The following is a 19,323-nucleotide window of genomic DNA, read 5'->3' as shown; positions in this document are numbered from 1 at the left end:
CATGGGCCCAAGCTACGCCTGCCTCTTTGTAGGTTACGTGGAACAATGATGCCACCTGAAGGTTGCAGGAACAGCAACTCATATTCCGCTTGGGAACCCTGCAGCCCAGTGGTATCAATGTGGATTTCACAAGTTTCAAAATCTCCCCTCCCCCTACCGCATCCCAAAACCAGCCCAGCTCGTCCCTGCCTCCCTAACCTGTTCTTCCTCCCACCTATCCCCTCCTCCCACCTCAAGCCGCACCTCCATCTCCTACCGACCAACCTCATCCCGCCCCCTTGACCTGTCCGTCCTCCCTGGACTGACCTATCCCCTTCCTAACTCCCTACCTACACTCACCTTTACTGGCTCCATCCCCCCCTCTTCGACCTGTTTGTTTCCTCTCCACCTATCCTCTCCTCTATCCCTCTTCTGTCCGCCTCCCACTCTCTCCCTATTTATTTCAAAACCCCCTTCCCATCAACCAATGCATCTAATCACATTATCTGGACATTCACCTTATTGCTGTTAGTTTGCTGTATGTAACCCCTTATTGAATGAGATTTAGGTTTATTGTCACATGTATATAAAAATACAGTGAAAAGTGTTTTCTTGAGTGCAAAACGCAAAGTGTTGCCATCTTCAGACCTGTTCTGCAATGCAATTTGACAACGGCTGATCTTAGCCACAGCTATTCACTTAATTCCATAACCTTTGATACTCCTAAATGAAGCAATATCCTAGCTTCAACAGCTATTCTGTGCAGTTGGGGGTGGGTGGAATTAGCATTCCAGATTTCTTTGCGATTCCCAACCTGTATTTCATCTGCCACTTCCTTCCCCATTCTCCTGGCCTGTCCAAGTCCTTCTACAGCCTCCCTGCTTCCTCAACACTACGTGTCCCTTCACCTCTCTGTGTTATCTGAAAACTTAGCAATAATGCCCTCAGTTCCTTCATGAAGCTTGTTAATGTACAACGTAAATCGAGTCATAGAAGTATACAGCACATAAACAGGCCCTTTGGCCCACTCTGTCAATGTTGACTAGAATAGTTTTTGGTTCTGAAGTGGACCCATGCAGAATCGCCAGCTACCATCCTGAAAAAGACTCCTTTATTGTCACAGACAACAAGGTGCAGGGCTGGATGAACACAGCAGGCCAAGCAGCATCATAGGAGCAGAGAGGCTGACGTTTCGGGCCTAGACCCTTCATCAGAAAAGGGGGAGGGGAAGGGGGTTTTGAAATAAATAGGGAGAGAGTGGGAGGCGGATAGAAGAGGGATAGAGGAGAGGAAACAAACAGGTCGAAGAGGCGGGGATGGGGCCAGGAAAGGTGAGTGTAGGTAGGGAGTTAGGAAGGGGATATTGTCACTCTCTGCCTTCTGCCAGTCAGCGAATCCTCTATCCACCTGGTAACTTGCCCCTAACACCATGGCTTCTTATCTTATTTAGAAACCTTCTGTGTGACACCTTGTCAGAGGCCTTCTGGAAATCAGAATAGGTCATGTGCACTGGCTCTCCTTTGTCCATCTTGCTCATTACCATCTCAAAGAACTCTAACAGGTTTGTCAGGTATGATCTCCCATTGATGAGCTCATGCTGACTCAGCCCTACTTTACCATGCATGTCCAAGTACTCTGCAATTTCATCCTTAATCATGAACTTTAAAATCTTACCAACGACCAAGGTGAAGCTAACTGGCCTACAGTTTCCTGTTGTCTGCCTTCCTCCCTTCTTAAACAGGGATGTTACATTAGCCATTTTACAGTCATCTGGGAGTCTTCCTGACTCCAGTGATTCCTGAAAGATCACCACCAATGCCTCTAAAATCTCCTTAGCTATCTCCTTCAGGTTTCAGGGGTGTAGTCCACCTGGTCCGGATAATTTATCTGCCTTCAGACCTTTCAGCTTCCCTAGCATCTTCTCCTTAGTGATGCTCCTTGAAGTTCTGGTATGCTACTACCATCTTCCACTATGAAAACTAATGAAAAGTGCCTGTTCAGTTTATCCACCGTTTCTTTGTTCCCCATTCCTACTTCTCCAGCCTCATTTTCCAGCAGTCCAATGTCCACTCTTGCCTCTGTCTTACCTTTTAGATTTCTAAAAACTCTTGCAACCTTCTTTTATATTGCTGGCTACCTTACTCTTATATTTCATCATTTCCCATCTTGCTGCTTTTTTATTTAACCTCTGCTGGTTTTTAAAGGCTTCCCACTTATCTTCATCACATTGGATGCTTTCTCTTTTGATTTTATGCTGTCCCTGACTTCCCTCATAAGCCACAGTTATCTCTTCCTCCCCTTAGTGTGTTTCTTCTTTCTTGGGATGAATTTCTGCTATGTCTCCTGAATTATTCCCAGAAGCCCCTGCCATTGTTGCTCCACCATCTTCCCATGCTCGGCTCCCCTTCCAACAACTCTGGCCAACTATTCCCTCATGTCTTTGTAGTTTCATTTACTCAATTGTAATACTTTTACATCTGATTCTGACTTCTACTCTCAAACTGCAGGGTGAACTCTATCATACTATGGTCATTGCCCACTAGGGGTTCCTTCACCTTTACGCTCCTCAATTAAGTCTGCCTTATTACACATCACCAAATCCAGAATTGCCTGTTCCCAAGTGGGCTCTACAAAAAACTGCTCCAAAAAGCCATCTTGTGCACATTCCATGAATTCTTTTTCTTGAGATCTGCCACCAACCTGATTTTCCCAATCCACCTGCATATCAAAGTTCCCCACGATTATTGTAATAGTGCCTTTCTTACATGCCGTTTCAATTTCCTGATTTATTTTCTTCCTCACAACCTGACTTCTGCTAGGAGGCCTTTACACTGAGGCTCCAGCTGCCTGCACAGGTGGATGTAAAAGATCACATTTCAACATTTCAAAGAAGAGCTGGGCAATTATCCTCAATGTCCTGGTGAAGACTTATGCTTCAATCAACATCACTAAAACAAATTATGGAGTCATTATCCCATTGCTGGTTTGTGGGACGAATTGCTTGCTGAGTTTCCTGTATTATGATAGTGGCTACATTTCAAAAAGTGCATGTGTTTTTGAAGTGCTCTGAGAAATACATGCTTTTCTCTCTTTCTTTCTTTCAAATAGCCCACTTTGTTTTGAATGCTTTAATCATGGTTAAGGCCAAATATTTAATCAGGATTACCCAAACTGATTCTAGGATTAATTTGCAGGTGCTACTTTGACTCTTTTGCAGAATATAATCTGTCATCCTGATGCAATATCATGCAAACCATCTTGCCTCTTAACTCCCATTAACACATGGTAAGGTGTCAAGTAACATTTTTCTTTCTATTACAATTACTTCTTCCAGTCAACCATCAGTGCTCAGTGCAGCCTTTGAATTTCTTTGCAATTTACAAATAAGACTAACCTCGGAATAGTACTTCAATGTAAATCAATAAATTAAATTTCAATAGATCCAGTTGTAATGAAACAATTTGTTTTAGTTCTCTTGATGTTGAGGAAGAAAGTGTGTGTGTGTGTGTGTGTGTGTGTGTGTGTGTGTGTGTTTCTGTATGTGTGTGTGTGTGTGTTTCTGTGTGTGTGTTTCTGTGTGTGTGTGTGTTTCTTTCTGTGTTTGTGTGTGTGTGTGTGTGTGTTTCTGCATGTGTGTGTGTGTTTCTGCGTGTGTGTGTGTGTTTCTGTGTGTGTGTGTGTGTGTGTGTGTGTGTGTAGCAGAGTGCTATCAGTCAATGTCAAAGCAAGTAGCCTTAGCCTTTCAATTATTTGACAAATTTCAATAATCTTACAAATAATGTGCAAAATGTTTTCCAATGGAAAATTGAGCAATTGAGGCAGTTTAAAATCAGTCCTGGAAAACTTAGAGGGAAAGTACATTATTTTGTTTGTTGGGAATATACAATCATGTAGAAATATATATAACCTAACAGATCTTGAATTTGTGTTGTTAACAAAAATGTTATGAATTTACTAGGAATTTAGAAAAGTAGCTACACATAAAATTAGAGATAGTAGGAACTGCAGATGCTGGAGAATCCGAGACAACAAGGTGCAGGGCTGGATGAACACAGCAGGCCAAGCAGCATCATAGGAGCAGAGAGGCTGACGTTTCGACAGAAAGGATGTAGTGATTGACAGCATGCTGGCAAATGTTATTAACTGGCTGATTCTTATCAATGGTGTTTTTTTGTTTTTCTTGGTGTTAATACCTTTGCACTTATTTCTCCCATCCCATGATGAAAACACCTTCTTTGTGTGTCCAGGCCACCTCATCTACATGCCCTCCCTTGGCAACATCCAACACAGATATGGGACCCCGTTCCACATTTATGTTGGTGACGCCTAGCTTTACTTTTCCACGAATTTGCTTGCCACTTTCATTGCCCTTGTTCTGTCAGAATAGGTACGTGACATTCAGTCTTCAAGCAGCCACAAGTGCCAAGCTGAAACCATCATCTTCAGAGCTTGCTGATTTCATTCATACTGTTATCATAGACTGTGTCACGTATCCTGTCTATTACCTCAGGTTGAACGAATCTGAGTGACTCCAAACTGAGCTTCTAGCTCCAGCCCCTCATTCTGGGAGTCTGGCCAATTTGCACCTCCCAGAGCTGTGAATCAGTTCACAAACTTCAGAATTTAAGATTTTCTTTTGCTGTGAAAACAATTTTCCTCAGCCTTCCTGACTCCACACCATTTTCATGTGGCCTTTCGGTGAGTTGGAAAGTCTTGGGGGCAAATCGGACAAGCACCTTTCGTGAGGACAGGGTGCCCACTATGAGGACCACAGAAAATGGTAATGTCACTACCATACAATTTTCATGGTCTGATATGGGCTTTGGAAGCCTTAAAAGTATATATCTCCTTGTGAGATGAGAAGGGGAATATTCTAAAAATAGTGATAAAATTGTTTGCACCATCAAATGTAGCTGTTGGATGATGTATTTTCTCACAGAATCATACAGTACAGAAGAGGCCCTTCAGTCAATGAAACATACATTAAATCTACACTAGTCTCAGTTTCCAATATTAGCCTTGAATATTATGACATTCAAGTGCTCATTCAAGTACTTTTTAAAGGTTGTGAGGTCACCCTTCCAGTCAGCGCATTCCAGATTCCCCACCACACCCTCCAGGTGAAATGCATTTTCCACAAGTCCCCTCTAAACCTCCTGCCTTTCATTTTAAACATCTGCCCCCTTGTTACTGACAAAGTTAGCATGGTAACAATTACTGAGCTTTCAATACCAGATTTATTCATTGAACTTTTTCAATTCCACAAGCTGCTATAGTAGGATTGAAACCCATGCAAAAGCATGAGTCTAGATCTCAGATTCCTAGCCCAGTAACATTACTACTACACCATCACCTCTCTGTGGGTGTGTTTTATTACAATGATTCATGATAGGAAACTGTATTATAAAGACAGGCTGCCCAATACTATGTAACCATTACTGTACTTTTTCCATTGAAGGAGGTGCCAAATACATTAAAAAGATGTAATCTAAATTTACTGTGCATCTATGCTGTCAAGCTTTATGCTGCGGTTTAGATCAACTGACAGCTCTGGCTGAAATAGAAATGGCTTTTGAAAGTTGAAGAAAAAATATTCTGCACCTGATCCTCTCCACTGATTGGAAGGCATTCTGCTTCGAAATGGAAATCGTGTACTCTGTTCCGTCGCTTTCACAAAATGTAGCGGTAATCATTTTATGACACTGGTAGCCATGATGAATGCTTGGCATGGTTTCAAAAATCTAATTGTGACTTTATCCTATTGATCTAAGAATTAATTAATAATGTAATAACAGAATAAACCTTTGATGTCATTTCTTGTTTGTTTACATCCAAATAGGAATCAGAAGAATTACTTTCTTGTTCTGGAGTAGTTTTTTTTTCTGTTTCTAGTATCAATGTTAGTGTGTTTAAAATCCTGGGTTTGTTATATCTGTAGCATATTAATTTTTTCCCAACGATTTTAAAACAATTTCCAATCCTACTTCATGGACCATGAAGACTGCGTTGCATACTGGGTGACTGGCTATGAAGGAAATACACAGGCTGAACCTGACAGAGCTTGGTCAATCGGAGGTGGGCATATGGTGGCACAGGCAACCTAAGGGGGCATGAGGTAGAACAAGGATGGGAGGAGGCAGGAGGGGAGAAGGGTGAGGCTTTAGTGACTTGGTGGTCTGTTTCATGGAGCACTAGCATCAATATTGGGACAGGAAGGAACTGTAACACTGGGACAGGCTCCACCTGTACTGATCTGGGACCACCTAATTACAGTAGTCATAAGAACTTTAAACTAGTAAAAGGGGAGAGCTCAGGAGATGCAATTAAAGTTTCAAGAACAAGTAATAGGGCAGAGAGTATGGAAAGGGTCAGGAATCTAAATTCAGGCACAGCAAGGAGACAACAATGATGAAGGAGATGTCAACACAGGACTGAGGATGTTTTTCATAAATGCAGACAGTATACGAAACAAGGGAAATAAGTTTGCAGCGCTGATTGAAATTGGTGGGTATGATGTTGTGAATACCACAGTGACGTGGTTGCAAGAGGATCGGGCTGGGAACTAAATCCATGGATATGTATCCTATAGAAAGGACAGGCAAATGAGCAGAAGGGGCAGGGTTGCCTTGTTAGTAAGAAATTAAATTAAATCGACAGCAACTAACTATCAGATCAGAAGGTACAGAATCTGTGTGGGTAGAGTTGAGGAACTGCAAAGGGAAAAAGACCCTGAAAGGAATTATGCATATGTCTCCTAGCAGTTGTCAGGATATGAGGCAGAAAATAAATCAGGAGATAAGAAAAGGCATTAAGGCACTATTGCAATAATCATGGGGTTCTTCAATATGCAGGTAGACTGGGAAAATCGGGTCAGTAGCGGTTCTCAAGAATAGGAATTTGTGGAATATCTGAGATTGTTTTGTGGGAGCCGCATGTTGGTAGAGCCCACTAGCAAACAGGCAACTCTGGATTTGGGGATGTGTAATGTGTGATGTGTGATGTGGGATGTGGCAGAGTTGATTAGGGAGCTTAAGGTGAATGAACGCCTAGGGGGCAGCGATCACAATATGATAGAACTCACCCTGCAATATGACAGGGAGAAGCTTTAATCAGATGTAATGGTATTACCATTAAATAAAGGTAACTACAGACATGAGGGAGGAGCTGGCCAGAGTTGAATGGAAGGGGAGCTTAACAGCGAAGACAGTAGAGCAGCAACGTCAGGGGCTTCTGGGGAAATGATAGGCTGGTTAGCATGACCTCAGTCATTAGTAAGATTTTGGAGTCCATTTTTAAGCATTAGATTGCAGAATATTTGGAAGTGCATAGTAAAATAGGGCTGAATCAGCATTGCTTTGTCAAGGGGAGGTCATGCCTGACAAAAATTTGTTAGAATTCTTTGACTGTTTAATCTGCAAGTTAGACAAAGGAGAGGCTGCAGATGTGATCTATTTGAATTTCCAGAAGGCTGCTGGCAAGGTGTCGCACAAGATGCTACTAAATAAGATAAGAACCCACAGTGTTAGGGGCAAGGCACTGGCAGGATAGAAGACTGGTTAACTGACAGAAGGCAGAGAGATGGACACAAAGAGGTATTTTTCAGGGTGGCAGCCAGTGATGAGTGGAGTTCTTCAGGGGTCTGTGTTAGGACTACAATTATTCACGTTAATGATCTTGATGAAGTAACTAAGGGCATTGTTGTTAAGTTTGCAGATGACACAAACGTAGGTGGAGGGACAGGCAGAGTTGAGGAAGTGGGAGTCTGCAGAAGTATTTGGAAAGGTTAGGAGAGTGCACAACGAAGAGTTAGATGGAATATAATTTGGGGAAGTGTGAGATTATGTACTTTGGTAGGAAGAATAGAGGCATAGGCTTTTTTGTAAATGAAGGGAGGCTTCGGACATCCGAAGTATAAAGGGTCTTGGGACACCTAGTTCAGAATTCTCTTAAGGTTACCATACAGGTTCAGTTAACAGTAAGGAAGGTAAATGTAATGTTAGCATTTATTTTGAGAGGGCTAGATTACAAGAGCAGGGATGTATTGCTGAGTCTGTATAAGGCTCTGGTCAGACCGCATTTGGAATGTTGTGAACATTTTGGGCCCCGTAGCTAAGGATGTGCTTGCCTTGGCTCAGAGGTGGTTTACAAGAATGATCCCAGGAATGAAGGGCTTGTCACATGAGGACTCTGAGTCTGTACTTAATGGAGTTTGGAAGGATAAGGATGTATCTCATTGAAACTTACAGAATACAGAGAGGCAGGGTAGAGTGGACATGGAGAAGATGTTTCCACTAGTAGGACAGACTAGGGCCTAAGGGCACAGCCTCAGAGTGAAGGGATGACCCTTTAGAACTGAGTTGAGGAGGAATTTCTTCCGTCAGAGAGTGGTTAATTTGTGGAAATCATTGCCACAGAGGGCTGTGGAGGTCAAGTCATTGAGTGTGTATAAGACAGAAATAGATAGATTCTTGAGTATCAGTTCTGAAGGGTCACTGGACCCGAAACATTAGCCCTGACTTCTCTCCACAAATGCTGCCAGACCTGCCGAGTTTTTCCAGCAATTTCTGTTTTTGTAAATATCTGGGGACCCTGTGTCAAATTCCAGCATGGCAGATGGTAGAATTTGAATATAAATTCAATAATAATCTGTAATTAAGAATTTGATGGTGACCGTGAAATCATAGCCCATTGTCAGAAAACCCATCTGGTACACTAATGTCTTTTAGGGATGTAAATCTACTGACTTTACCTGGTCTTTCCTACATGTGACTCCAGACCCACAGCATGCAATTAACACTCAACTGCCCTCTGACAATTAGGGATGGACAATAAATGCTGGTCAAGTCAGCACTGCCCACATGCCACGATTGAATTTTAAAAGAAGTCCATTTGTCTCCAGTCTAAATTCTGTTCACAGGCTTGTTATACAGATAACTCCATACCACACAAAGGTCACCTATTTCCACCTCCATAATATCGTCCGACTCTGCCCATCTCAACTCATCTCCTGCAGAAAACCTTCATCACAGAGGGATTTTTGGAAGCCAAAATTATGAAGCTAAGAGCAAGGAAAGCACTTTTGCTCATTAAATCCCCTTGATCTGGAACTTACATTTGATTTTTTAAATGGACAGTCCCCAACAAAATCACTTCCAGATTTCCTACAAAAGGGAATGCCAAGTTTCCTCATAATCAAAGGTAACACAGCATAATATTTCTTATGCAATGTCCAATAGGGTGGTGGATACAGATGTAATAGTAGTCTTCAAAAGGGAATTGAACAAATCTTGTCGAAGGAAATATTGCAATGATAGAGGGAAAGAGGGTAGTGGTATATAGGGTATGCCTAAACAAGGTGAGGTACTGACACAGTCTTTGGAATGGTTGCAGGATCATGCATTGGAACAGTAGATAAGGCTGAAATACCTGTAAAATGCATCAGAAATAACAGAGCAAGTTTGGGGTAGCTGTCAGAATAGGCAAAACATTTAAGTTCACATCTGGGCAGTCAACAGAAACGAATGAGTTCACTGTCAGCAGTAACACAACACCAGAGCTAACTATTCATTTCATAGGTTAAAAATCAAAGAAGGCCATTTGTCTGACTAGTATTCTCTTCCAATATTGTTTTCTCAGCCAGCTGTAAGAACCACCAGCTTTTCAAACAAGTGGCAGGTGCGAGTGAAGTTTCATGGAGTTTCATGACAGGGAGTTAAAATGGAGCCCAGATTAAATGCATGCAAGTTTTCACATTTTGCTGGCTGATGTAAACTCATATGGACTAGCTCACTCCAGTTATCAGCCTACACGAGCTGACAACATCAAAGTGCATACATTGACCAACTTACCACAAACATTCCACGTGCAAGGTAAAAAGACCAATTAGGAGGTATTCAAGAAGTGGGCAGACAAGTGGAGTTGAGGATGAGATGAGATCAGGCACGATCGTATTAAACAGTGGTGCATATTTGAGGGGCTGAGTTACCTATTCCTGCTCCTAGTTCTAAAGTAAAATATTGAAAGTACACCGGGTGGATTAATGATGGCTTGGCTCTTTAAATAGTTGCAATACACCTCATGAGTTTTATGCTAAGTACACTGCCAATGTACTTCAAATAGGCTGTAAGTAAGCACAGTTTATACTTTTAAGCCCGACGAACAGAAGTTCATATAAAAGTTAAAGGGAACAATTGAAATGAAGCAACCAGGGGAATGCAACAAAATAGGTCATTATTGAAAGTTCAGGAGGTGAATTCTAAGGAGAACCTGTCACATGAAAGCATCAGGAGTTGTAACTTTTTCCATTTTAAACAGCACCAAACTGGTACTAGTCTTTTATAAAAACCAAAGAACAGTGGAGGCTACAAATCAGAAACAAAATCAGAAATTACTGGAAGAGCTCAGCAGGTCTGGCAGCATCTGTGAAGAGAAATCAGAGGTTAACGTGACCCAGACCTGAAACATTAACTCTGATTTCTTTTCACAGATGCTGCTAGACCAGCTGAGCTTTTTCAGCAATTTCTGTTTTTGTTACTGGTCCTTTAATAGGTAAAAGCACACTGCCTACATTTATTTCCCTGCATTATTATTTTTGGTTGCTGAAATTCTTCACTTGAAATAAAGGCTGATTTGATGGAACACTTTGCTGGTGGCATCTTGAGTTTCATAGTAAATGCGTCATTCAGAGGTAAACCGCAGCAACTTTGTGTATCATGTCATAGATCCCAGAACTTTTACTGAACAACTACCGTATCAGTTACGAAATAAATGGATGGGCACGCACAGGAAATAAAATACAATTCCCCCCAGTCCATCAACAAAAAGACTGACCTTTTAAACCTCCTGGAGCAATGGAAACATCCATCAACAATAGTTATGGATGGCAAATGTCTGAATTTAACATCAGCCTGACATTTGAGAAACACAAATGGCAAGAAAGTTGTTCTGTAACCCATTCCCTTGTTAAACCTGCTAGTTTTGGACATGAGAACTTCACCCTGCACCCACAATATCGGTTTTCCTGTATTATTTCACCACCCCAATCCTCTCCCATGATACCTTTTCCAGATAGGTTTGATTTTTTTTGTGCACAGGCAGGGGTACGGGGAGAGAAAATAAAATGTGTTTCCTGAATTGCATATCTGTTTAATAAAAATACTAAGGGGAGGAAAAAAAAAACGTAGATAATAATATTTAATTCAATTAGATGGAATTGCTTCTTCAAACACTTCAATATTCCAAAAAAATCCTATTTTTGATACAACTCTAAAAATTACAAATACTTGCAATTCATTATAATCCACTTGCCCTCCCCCAATTGCATTTGGTCATGGGGTCTACTAGTGTAATGGTAATTATATAAGGTGAGCAGATTAGAGATGGCTCATGCTTATCACTATGTTCTATTAGATGCCAACAGCTACACTGGTTGGGTACAAAACCAATTGAACCACTTCAACCAGAGTGTGGAACTTTGTGGATTGGGGCCCTGGTGAAACGAGGAAAACAGGAAAAATGTTCAAAGCTATAATGAAAGTAGTTATTGCCGGCAATGTGGAAGTTAATTTGGTTTTGTGAAAAGGAAGCTTTACAAAACCCTGTTTAGACCCCACTTGGAATACTGTGAGCAAATCTGGACACCACACCTTAGGAAGAATATATTCGCCTTGAAGGGAGTAGAATGCAGGTTTATAAGAATGAGAACTGGACTTCAAGGTTTAAATCATGAGGAGAGATTATACAGATTCAGCCTGCTTTCTCTAGAACTTAGAAGGTGTGGGGTGATCTGATCAATGTCTTCAAGATATTAACAGGAAGAGACAATGTGGATAAAGGTAAACTATTTCCACTAGTTGGGGATTCTAGAATTAGGGGGCATAGTCTGAGAATTAGGGCCAGACCATTCAGAAGAGATTTTAGGAAGCATGTCTGCACACAAAGGGTGGTAAATGTTTGGAACTCTCTTCCACAAACAGCTGTTGATATTTATTAAGCAAAAGTGTTAAGCGATATGGCCAATCTCACTGACAGGTAGAACAGCCTCAAGGGGCCGAATGGGAACAGGCTCAAGGAGCTGAATGGCCTACTCCTGTTCCTATAAATCATGTTTGACCAATGTATTAGAGTTCTTTGAGAAAGTAACTGTGGTTAAAGGAAAACCAATGAATGTGCTGTACTTAGATTTCAACAAGTCATTTCATAAAGTAGTACATCAAAGGTTATTGTGGAAAATAAAAGCTCATGGTATAAGAATTAGCATATTATTATGGATAGACAATTGGCTGTCCAACAGGAAGCAGAGAGTAGGCATAAATGGGTCTTCTTCAGGTTGGCAAAATGTAATGAATGGCATGCTACAGGATAGTTTAAAGTTCATAGAAATTACTTGGATGAAGGGACAGTTAGTGTGGCTGCCAAATTTGTTGATGAGACTAAGACAGGGAGGAAAGTAAATGGTGATATCGGCGAGTGGGCCAAGATGAGTACAGTGAGGGAAAGTATGAAAATATCCATTTTGGCAGAAAGAATAAATATGTACATATACATATTATGTGTATATATGCAGAGCTCAAAGATGCAAAGGGAACTGGGTATCCTAGTGCATTAAACAGAAAAAGCAATTATTCAGGTACACCTAAGTAGAAAAGCAAATCCAATGTTATTATTTCTGATCTGAAGGGTCACTGAACCCAAAACATTAATTCTGCTTTCTCTCCACAGATACTGCCAGACCTGCTGAGTTTCTCCAGCAATTTCTGTTTTCGTTGCCAATATTATCACTTATTGTGAGGGGAATTGAAAACAAAAGTAATGAGCTCTCAAGGAGGGTCACTGAATCCGAAACATTAATTCTGCTTTCTCTCTATAGATGCTGCCAGACCTGTTAAGTTTTTCCAGCAACTTTTTCCGTTTTTGTTTCTGATTTCCAGCTTCTGCAATTCTTTCAGTTTTTTACAAAAGTATAGAGGTTATGCATCAGTTATACAGGGCAATGGTGAGACCAATTTGGAATAAAGTCGCCATAGTCCCAGAGGAGCTTAGGACTGCTCTCTCATCAGAGACAGTCAACTGGTGGTGGTTTAACCTGAGGGTCACTGCGCCTCAGGTGAAGGGAAAGATTAAGAAGTAGAGTCCTTCATTGTAACCTCAGCTGGTGCAGGAATCAAACCCACATTGTTGGCATGACTGCATTGTAAACCAGCCGTCCAGCTAACTGAGCTAACCAATACTCCCTGCACATGTCTCTTAAAAGGAGAGACATCTTTTCAGCACCCGCCCTGACAACATGTCCTCAGTAAAATGACATCAAATTCTTTTTGTTGAAAACAATCTAATGTATTTGACTTAAGGAGGGTTCCTCTCAGTTCTAGCCTCTGTTTATAGCTGGTCGACTGGATGTTGCTTTCCTAATACTGTTGAAAATCATGCTGGTCTCAGACCTCAAATCCTTTCCATTGTTCACATGGAGGGATGGTAGAACACAGGATCTGCCACTGAAGTAAGAATTCAGAAGTTCAGTCTAATACTGTGGGACCATGGGTTCAAGCCTCACCATGGCATCTGGTGGAATTTAAAATTCAGTCTGGAATATACAGCCAGTGTCAGTAATGGTGACTACGACAATGATCATTAATCATTGCAAAAATCCATCTGGTTTATTAATATCCTTTAGGAAAGGAAATTTGCTATGCTTAACCTAGTCTGGCACACATGTGACACACAGGAAGGTGGCTGACTCTTGACTGTGCAACGAAATGACCCAGCAAGCTTCAAAGCAATTAGGGACGGGCAAAAAATACTGGCCAGCCCACATCCCATGTAAGAATGAAAAAGCTTGGCTTCTCCAACTTTCCAAGTTGCCAACTTGTGATCTGTCTGCCCATTTTAATTGCTTTAAATTATCTGCATTCACTGATTTGACTGAAAAGCTGGAGGGAGGAAGGAAGACTTTAGGATATTGACCTGACAATCTTCCTAGCCCTCTCATGTTTCCCTCCCACCAAACTAGAAAAATCTCTCCCAAGGTTTGATGTTTTCAATGCTTTTGTGGAGTGCAAATGGAACCACAAAGGTAGAAAAGTGGCTGCATTGTAAACTGGAAACAGTAGCTTTACAACGTCACCATAAAAATGTCATAGATTTTCAACTAAATGCTTCCACATTTTCATATTATGAAAATGGGCAATTAAAACAATCATCAAAATGTCCTTACCTCCAAATCCTGGATGCCATCTAGGATACTCAACCTCTCTGGCACTGATTCAAGATGGTCCAAAGCCATCCGCGTGCTCTAAATTCAAAACAAAGTTAAAACATGTTAAACTCTCTCTCTCTACATAAACCAGTATCAACGTAGTAAGAGTACAAGTGGGTCAAACTCTCTCATTAATAATACACAAGATCAAAATTCTCCTTAATAATAGAGCTCACAAGCCAACTTGTTCATTAGTAACAACACACGAGTCAGTATTCCCCTCCAAAACAGTGCATGGTTCAGTGTTTTCTTTCGTTGACGCTGAAAGGGATGTCAAGTGTTAAACCTTCCACAAGCATTCTGTCTTGTAAAATACACTCGTATTTGTGCAAATTAACATTTGTTTTGCAACACATTTCTGTTTTGAGGAGCAAAGGTGCAAAGCTCTGGTAGGGGACAGGATGGAGGAAGGTTACAGGGATTACATTGCAAATAATTTACACTTGTCTTCCCTCTTCATCTCCCTCCTTTCCAGAAGGTATTGGTTCAGACTGGACAAAGGTACCACGGCCATTCTCTGGTTTCTTACCAATTCTTCAGGTATCAACTCAGGCTACGTGTGCCAGAGGAACATTTAGTAGTGAATCAAGGGTAGATAAGTTAGGAGCAGGAGAAGGGCACTCAGCCCCTTGATCCTACCCCATCATTCAATAATTGCTGGTTTCATGACTCCACATTCGCATCTACCACCGGTAACATTTCTTCCCCTTGCTGATTAAACATTTATCTACTTCTACCTTAAAAATATTCAAAGACTCTGCTTCCACTGTCTGATGAGAAAGAAAGCTCCAAAGACCACAACCTTCTAAATGAAAAAAAGTCTAATCTCTGTTTTAAACAGGTAAACCATTATCTTCAGTGACCCTCCTCCCCAGTACTAGATTCCCCTACAAGAGGAAACTTCTTTTCCCTATCAACCCTCTCAAGTTCCCAATATATTTTAATCAAGTCACCTCTTACTCTTTTGCACTCCAGCCAATACAAGCCTAGCATGTCTAACCTTTAATCATTAAATAATCTGCCCATTCCAGGTATTAGTTGAGTAAACTTTCTCTGAACTGCTTCCAACATGTTCACATATTTCATTAAATAAGGAGATCAGTATTATATACAAATGTCCTGCATATCTAAAGCATAAACTTCTTACTTTTGTACTCAATTTCCTTAACTATAAATAATAACATTCTGTGAGCTTCCAAATTACTTGCTATGCTTGCATATCCAATGCCTCTGCATCTCAGAGTTCTGCAATCTCTTACCTTTTATACAGAATGTTTCTTTCCTGCTTTCAGTCTTCCTCCCCTTTTGAGTAAAGGAGCTACACTCATTATTTCTCAATCTAATGGAACCTGCCCTGAATTTAGAGAATTTTGGAAATTTAAAAACAATGCATCAACTGCCTCACTAATCACTTCTTTTAAGACCCAAGGACTTGTCAGCCCTCAGCTCCAACACATAGTGGGGAGGCAATGGCCTAGTGGTATTATCGCTGGACTGTTAATCCAGACACCCAGGTAATGTCCTGGATTCGAATCCTGCCACGGCAGATGGTGGAATTTGAATCTAATAAATATCTGGAATTAAGAGTCTAATGATGACCATGAAATTACAGATTGTCAGGAAAAACCCATCTGGTTCACTAATGCCCTTTATGGAAGGAAACTGCCATCCTTACCTGGTCTGGCCTACAAGTGACTCCAGACCCACAACATTGCGGTTGACTCTTAACTGCCCTACCACAATTAGGAATGGACAATAAATGCTGGTCTAGCCAGCGACGTCCTTATGATTCATACTCATGAATGAATTAAAAAAAGGATTGCTCAGTACCACTTCCCTGGTGATCGTAATTTGAGCTCCTCCCTTCCACTTCCTGATTAACTGCTATTTCTGGGATATTACTTGTAACCTGATGCAAAACACTTTTTATCTGCCATCTCCTTATTTTCTATTTTTAATTCCCTGGGCTAATTTTCTATACGTCACTCACGTTGTTAACGCATTTCTTTTTAAGACATCTATTGAAACTCTTAATACCTCTTTTTATATTTCTAGCTAGCTTTCCCACATGCTCTGATGTTTCCTTTGTTATTGTTCATTTAGTAATTGTTGCTTTTTTAAAATATATTTTGTCTAATTTTTTGACCTGCCTCCCATCTCTACACAATTATATATTCTTTTTGTTGAGGTTTGACACTACTTTTAAGTCAGTCATCAAATGGAATTTATCTTTCTTGTTAAAATGTATCTATTTTATGTATTCTTGAATATTCCCCAATTATCTGCAACTGCATCTCTACCGACCATGCCATTAACCTAATTTGTGAGCTCGCTTTAGCAGATAAGCAACCTCCACAGCTCCTCTATCCACAACACACACACCTAACCCTCACTCCACCAAATCCTATCCATATGCTGACATTTTCAATCTATGGTCATAGCAGAAAGAAACAGGCAATGAATCTATTTCTCATTAGCTCACATGGACTGATGCACAATTATGTACAGTACAAGTTAACTAACTAATGGACCAAACTCAGGCCTTTCTGACCTGTATCTGCAGAATATGACAAAATGTCTGCAAACTGAATCCCAAATGTCATGAAAACAAAATTTGCTGCTGCTGGTGTGATACTTTGGCCAAAGAATTACAACCAGTTGTGCAATTACAATTTCAAGATTAACATCATCATTGCTCTACACAGAGACTGGCTTTTTAGGTCGTAAATACACCATGTCTAAATACAAACTGGACTTCTAAATTCACAAAACAGAAAAGCTGTTCTTGCCAAGGCAAAGGATGAAAGCTTTACCATGGATCTAATCGCATCGTACCTGACCTCGCTCGATCCTGATAGGGTTTCTGAAACGGAAAGTGTGCCAGCTCTCAGTACTCTGATGAGAACATAAAACCAGGTTAATAAGGCCATAAAAAAAGCTAAAGTAGCAAACAAAGTACTGGCGTTCATTGCTCAAGGGACATAACTGAAAAGCAGTATGTTGAACCTACAAAGAATCCTGTTTAGACAATACTTTGAACACGTCAAGCCTGAAAATTATGTAAAGGATTTAGGGGCACTGGAGAAAATGTGAAAATGACTTACTAGAATGGGACTATAATAAAAGATTACAACCATCAGGAAAGATTGAACAGGCTTAGGCTGTTTTCTCTAGGAAAGTGAAAATTATCGGGTGAACTGAGAGGGTTTTTTTTTTTAACCTCATGGTACATATTTGATAGCCTAGACATAGATATTTCCATTTGCATGCAAGACAGAGCTAGAAGTCATCAAAATAAGGTGTTTATTAATAATTCAGATTAGAATTCAGGAGAAACCTCTTTAATGAAAGAGTAGGTTGAATGTGGAACTCACCACCAACTGAGGTAAGTAGTATGGATGTAGTTTAGGGGAAGGTAAATAAACAGGAGGGAAAGGAGTGAAATAATGTTTAAGGGTTAAATTAAAAACATACGAAATGCTGAGGTGGAGAGTAAACAACTGGCCTGTTTCTGTACTGTAAATACAACCTAGCACAATATATCTAGGTATGTAACATTGAATAAAAAGCTCATTAAACTATTTAACTTAATCAGTTCATTGAACATGTTATGAATCAGAAATTAGTTGAAGAATGTCATGACCATGGATCAGAACTCCTAAGTAACGTAATTCCAAAATATGTTTTTTGAAAAGAGTAGGCTCATATAATCAAAAATGGCTGCTGTTGTAAATTAAGTGAGTTTCTTGAGAGAGGGAGAGACAGCTCTAGACAGATACATAGTTACGTGGAATATCACACCTTTGGAAGCAGAGGGAACTTTAAACAAGAGCCCTTCGAAGGGAGGCAGGGGCAGATAGGCAAGTCAAAACAGACTGCTCTGTGATATCTTGTGATCACAAAGATGATGAAGGGCTGATGACCCCTAGTCAACAGTGTGCCACCCTGTTTGGACTATTTCCCAAACTGCAGACACATCTTGCACTTTTCCCTGTGGACAGGGGTTGAAAAGTCAGTTTGAACTCTACTGGAACATGCTATGCTTCCTCTTGGGGTGGCACAGTGGCTCAGTGGTTCGATTCCACCCTCGGATGACTGTGTGGAGTTTGCATATTATCCCCGTGTCTGCATGGGTTTCCTCCGGGTGCTCTGGTTTCCTCCCACAGTCCAAAGAGGTGTCCATAGTGTTCAGGGATATGTAGATTAGGTGGGTTATGGGGGATGGGTCTAGGTGGGATGCTTTGAGTGTCAGTGTGGACTTGTTGGACCGAAGGGCCTGTTTCCACACTGTAAGGATTCTATGATTCTATGGTTAACATTCTTGTGTATATCAGCTAACTTCAAGCAGTAGCATGTTATGAAGGTCGTATTCAAAGAAATATTCTCTAGTCAGTTTTACAGAAGTGTCGTATCCAACTCAAAATGTTAACTCTGTTTCTCTCTCAACAGACAAGGCCAGACCTGCTGGGTTTCTCCAGCACTTTGTTTTTACCTCCTAGTCACTCTTACATTGTAGGTAAACAATGACTCTCTCTCATTCCAACACTGTAAACCATATAAAAAGAAACAGGACAAAAAAAGGACTCTCTCTCACCCTGAATGCTGAAAATAAATCATGCCTGAAAGAAATCAGAACTGCTCCACTGAAACTGCTATAACGTTCAACTAACTGCTCGCCATGAATATTCAGATAGTGGCCCATACATATATTTATTAAAAACATTTGTCTTTTTGGATTTACCTCTTATTTTTAATCTGTGTGCATGTGTTACCTGTTTTTCTTGCATTTAGTAATTAATAAACTCACTCTTTGTTAACTCAAGAAAGCATGGTTAAATTGGCTCCTTTTAAAATATAAGTTCACGCAGCACGGGAGAAAAGTATCCACAAGGAATGGGATCCTTTCTAAATAAACCTTGTCGCAACCAATCAAGGGGTTAAGTGAATAAAGAAGTGGAGCCAGTTAATTCCTTCTCACCCAAAAGCTTAACAGTTTGGGGCAGAGATAGTGGGAACTGCTGATGCTAGAGAATCTGAGATAATAAGGTGTAGAGCTGGATGAACACAGCAGGCCAAGCAGCATCAGAGGA

At 40.7% G+C, this 19,323-nt stretch overlaps 1 protein-coding gene across 4 annotated transcripts in view; it reads right to left on the bottom strand.

The window, feature by feature from the left end:
* The window catches only part of LOC109935306 (centrosomal protein of 128 kDa), a 336,088-nt gene that overhangs the window by 26,412 nt on the left and 290,353 nt on the right, over positions 1-19,323 (bottom strand). For all 4 annotated transcript variants that reach the window (XR_007262690.1, XM_048600331.1, XM_048600332.1 and 1 more), the window contains exon 20: positions 14,192-14,269. Coding sequence is in view for 3 of the 4 variants with exons in the window: in XM_048600331.1 (XP_048456288.1) it covers positions 14,192-14,269 (78 nt within the window). In the remaining variant the exon portion in view is untranslated. The remainder of the gene's footprint in view (positions 1-14,191; positions 14,270-19,323) is intronic.

Source organism: Rhincodon typus, chromosome 8 (assembly GCF_021869965.1).
Source record: "Rhincodon typus isolate 14 chromosome 8, sRhiTyp1.1, whole genome shotgun sequence".
Lineage (NCBI taxonomy): Eukaryota > Metazoa > Chordata > Chondrichthyes > Orectolobiformes > Rhincodontidae > Rhincodon > Rhincodon typus.
The sequence above is the reverse complement of the archived record's forward strand: the minus strand, read 5'-3'. Positions and strand labels throughout refer to the sequence as shown.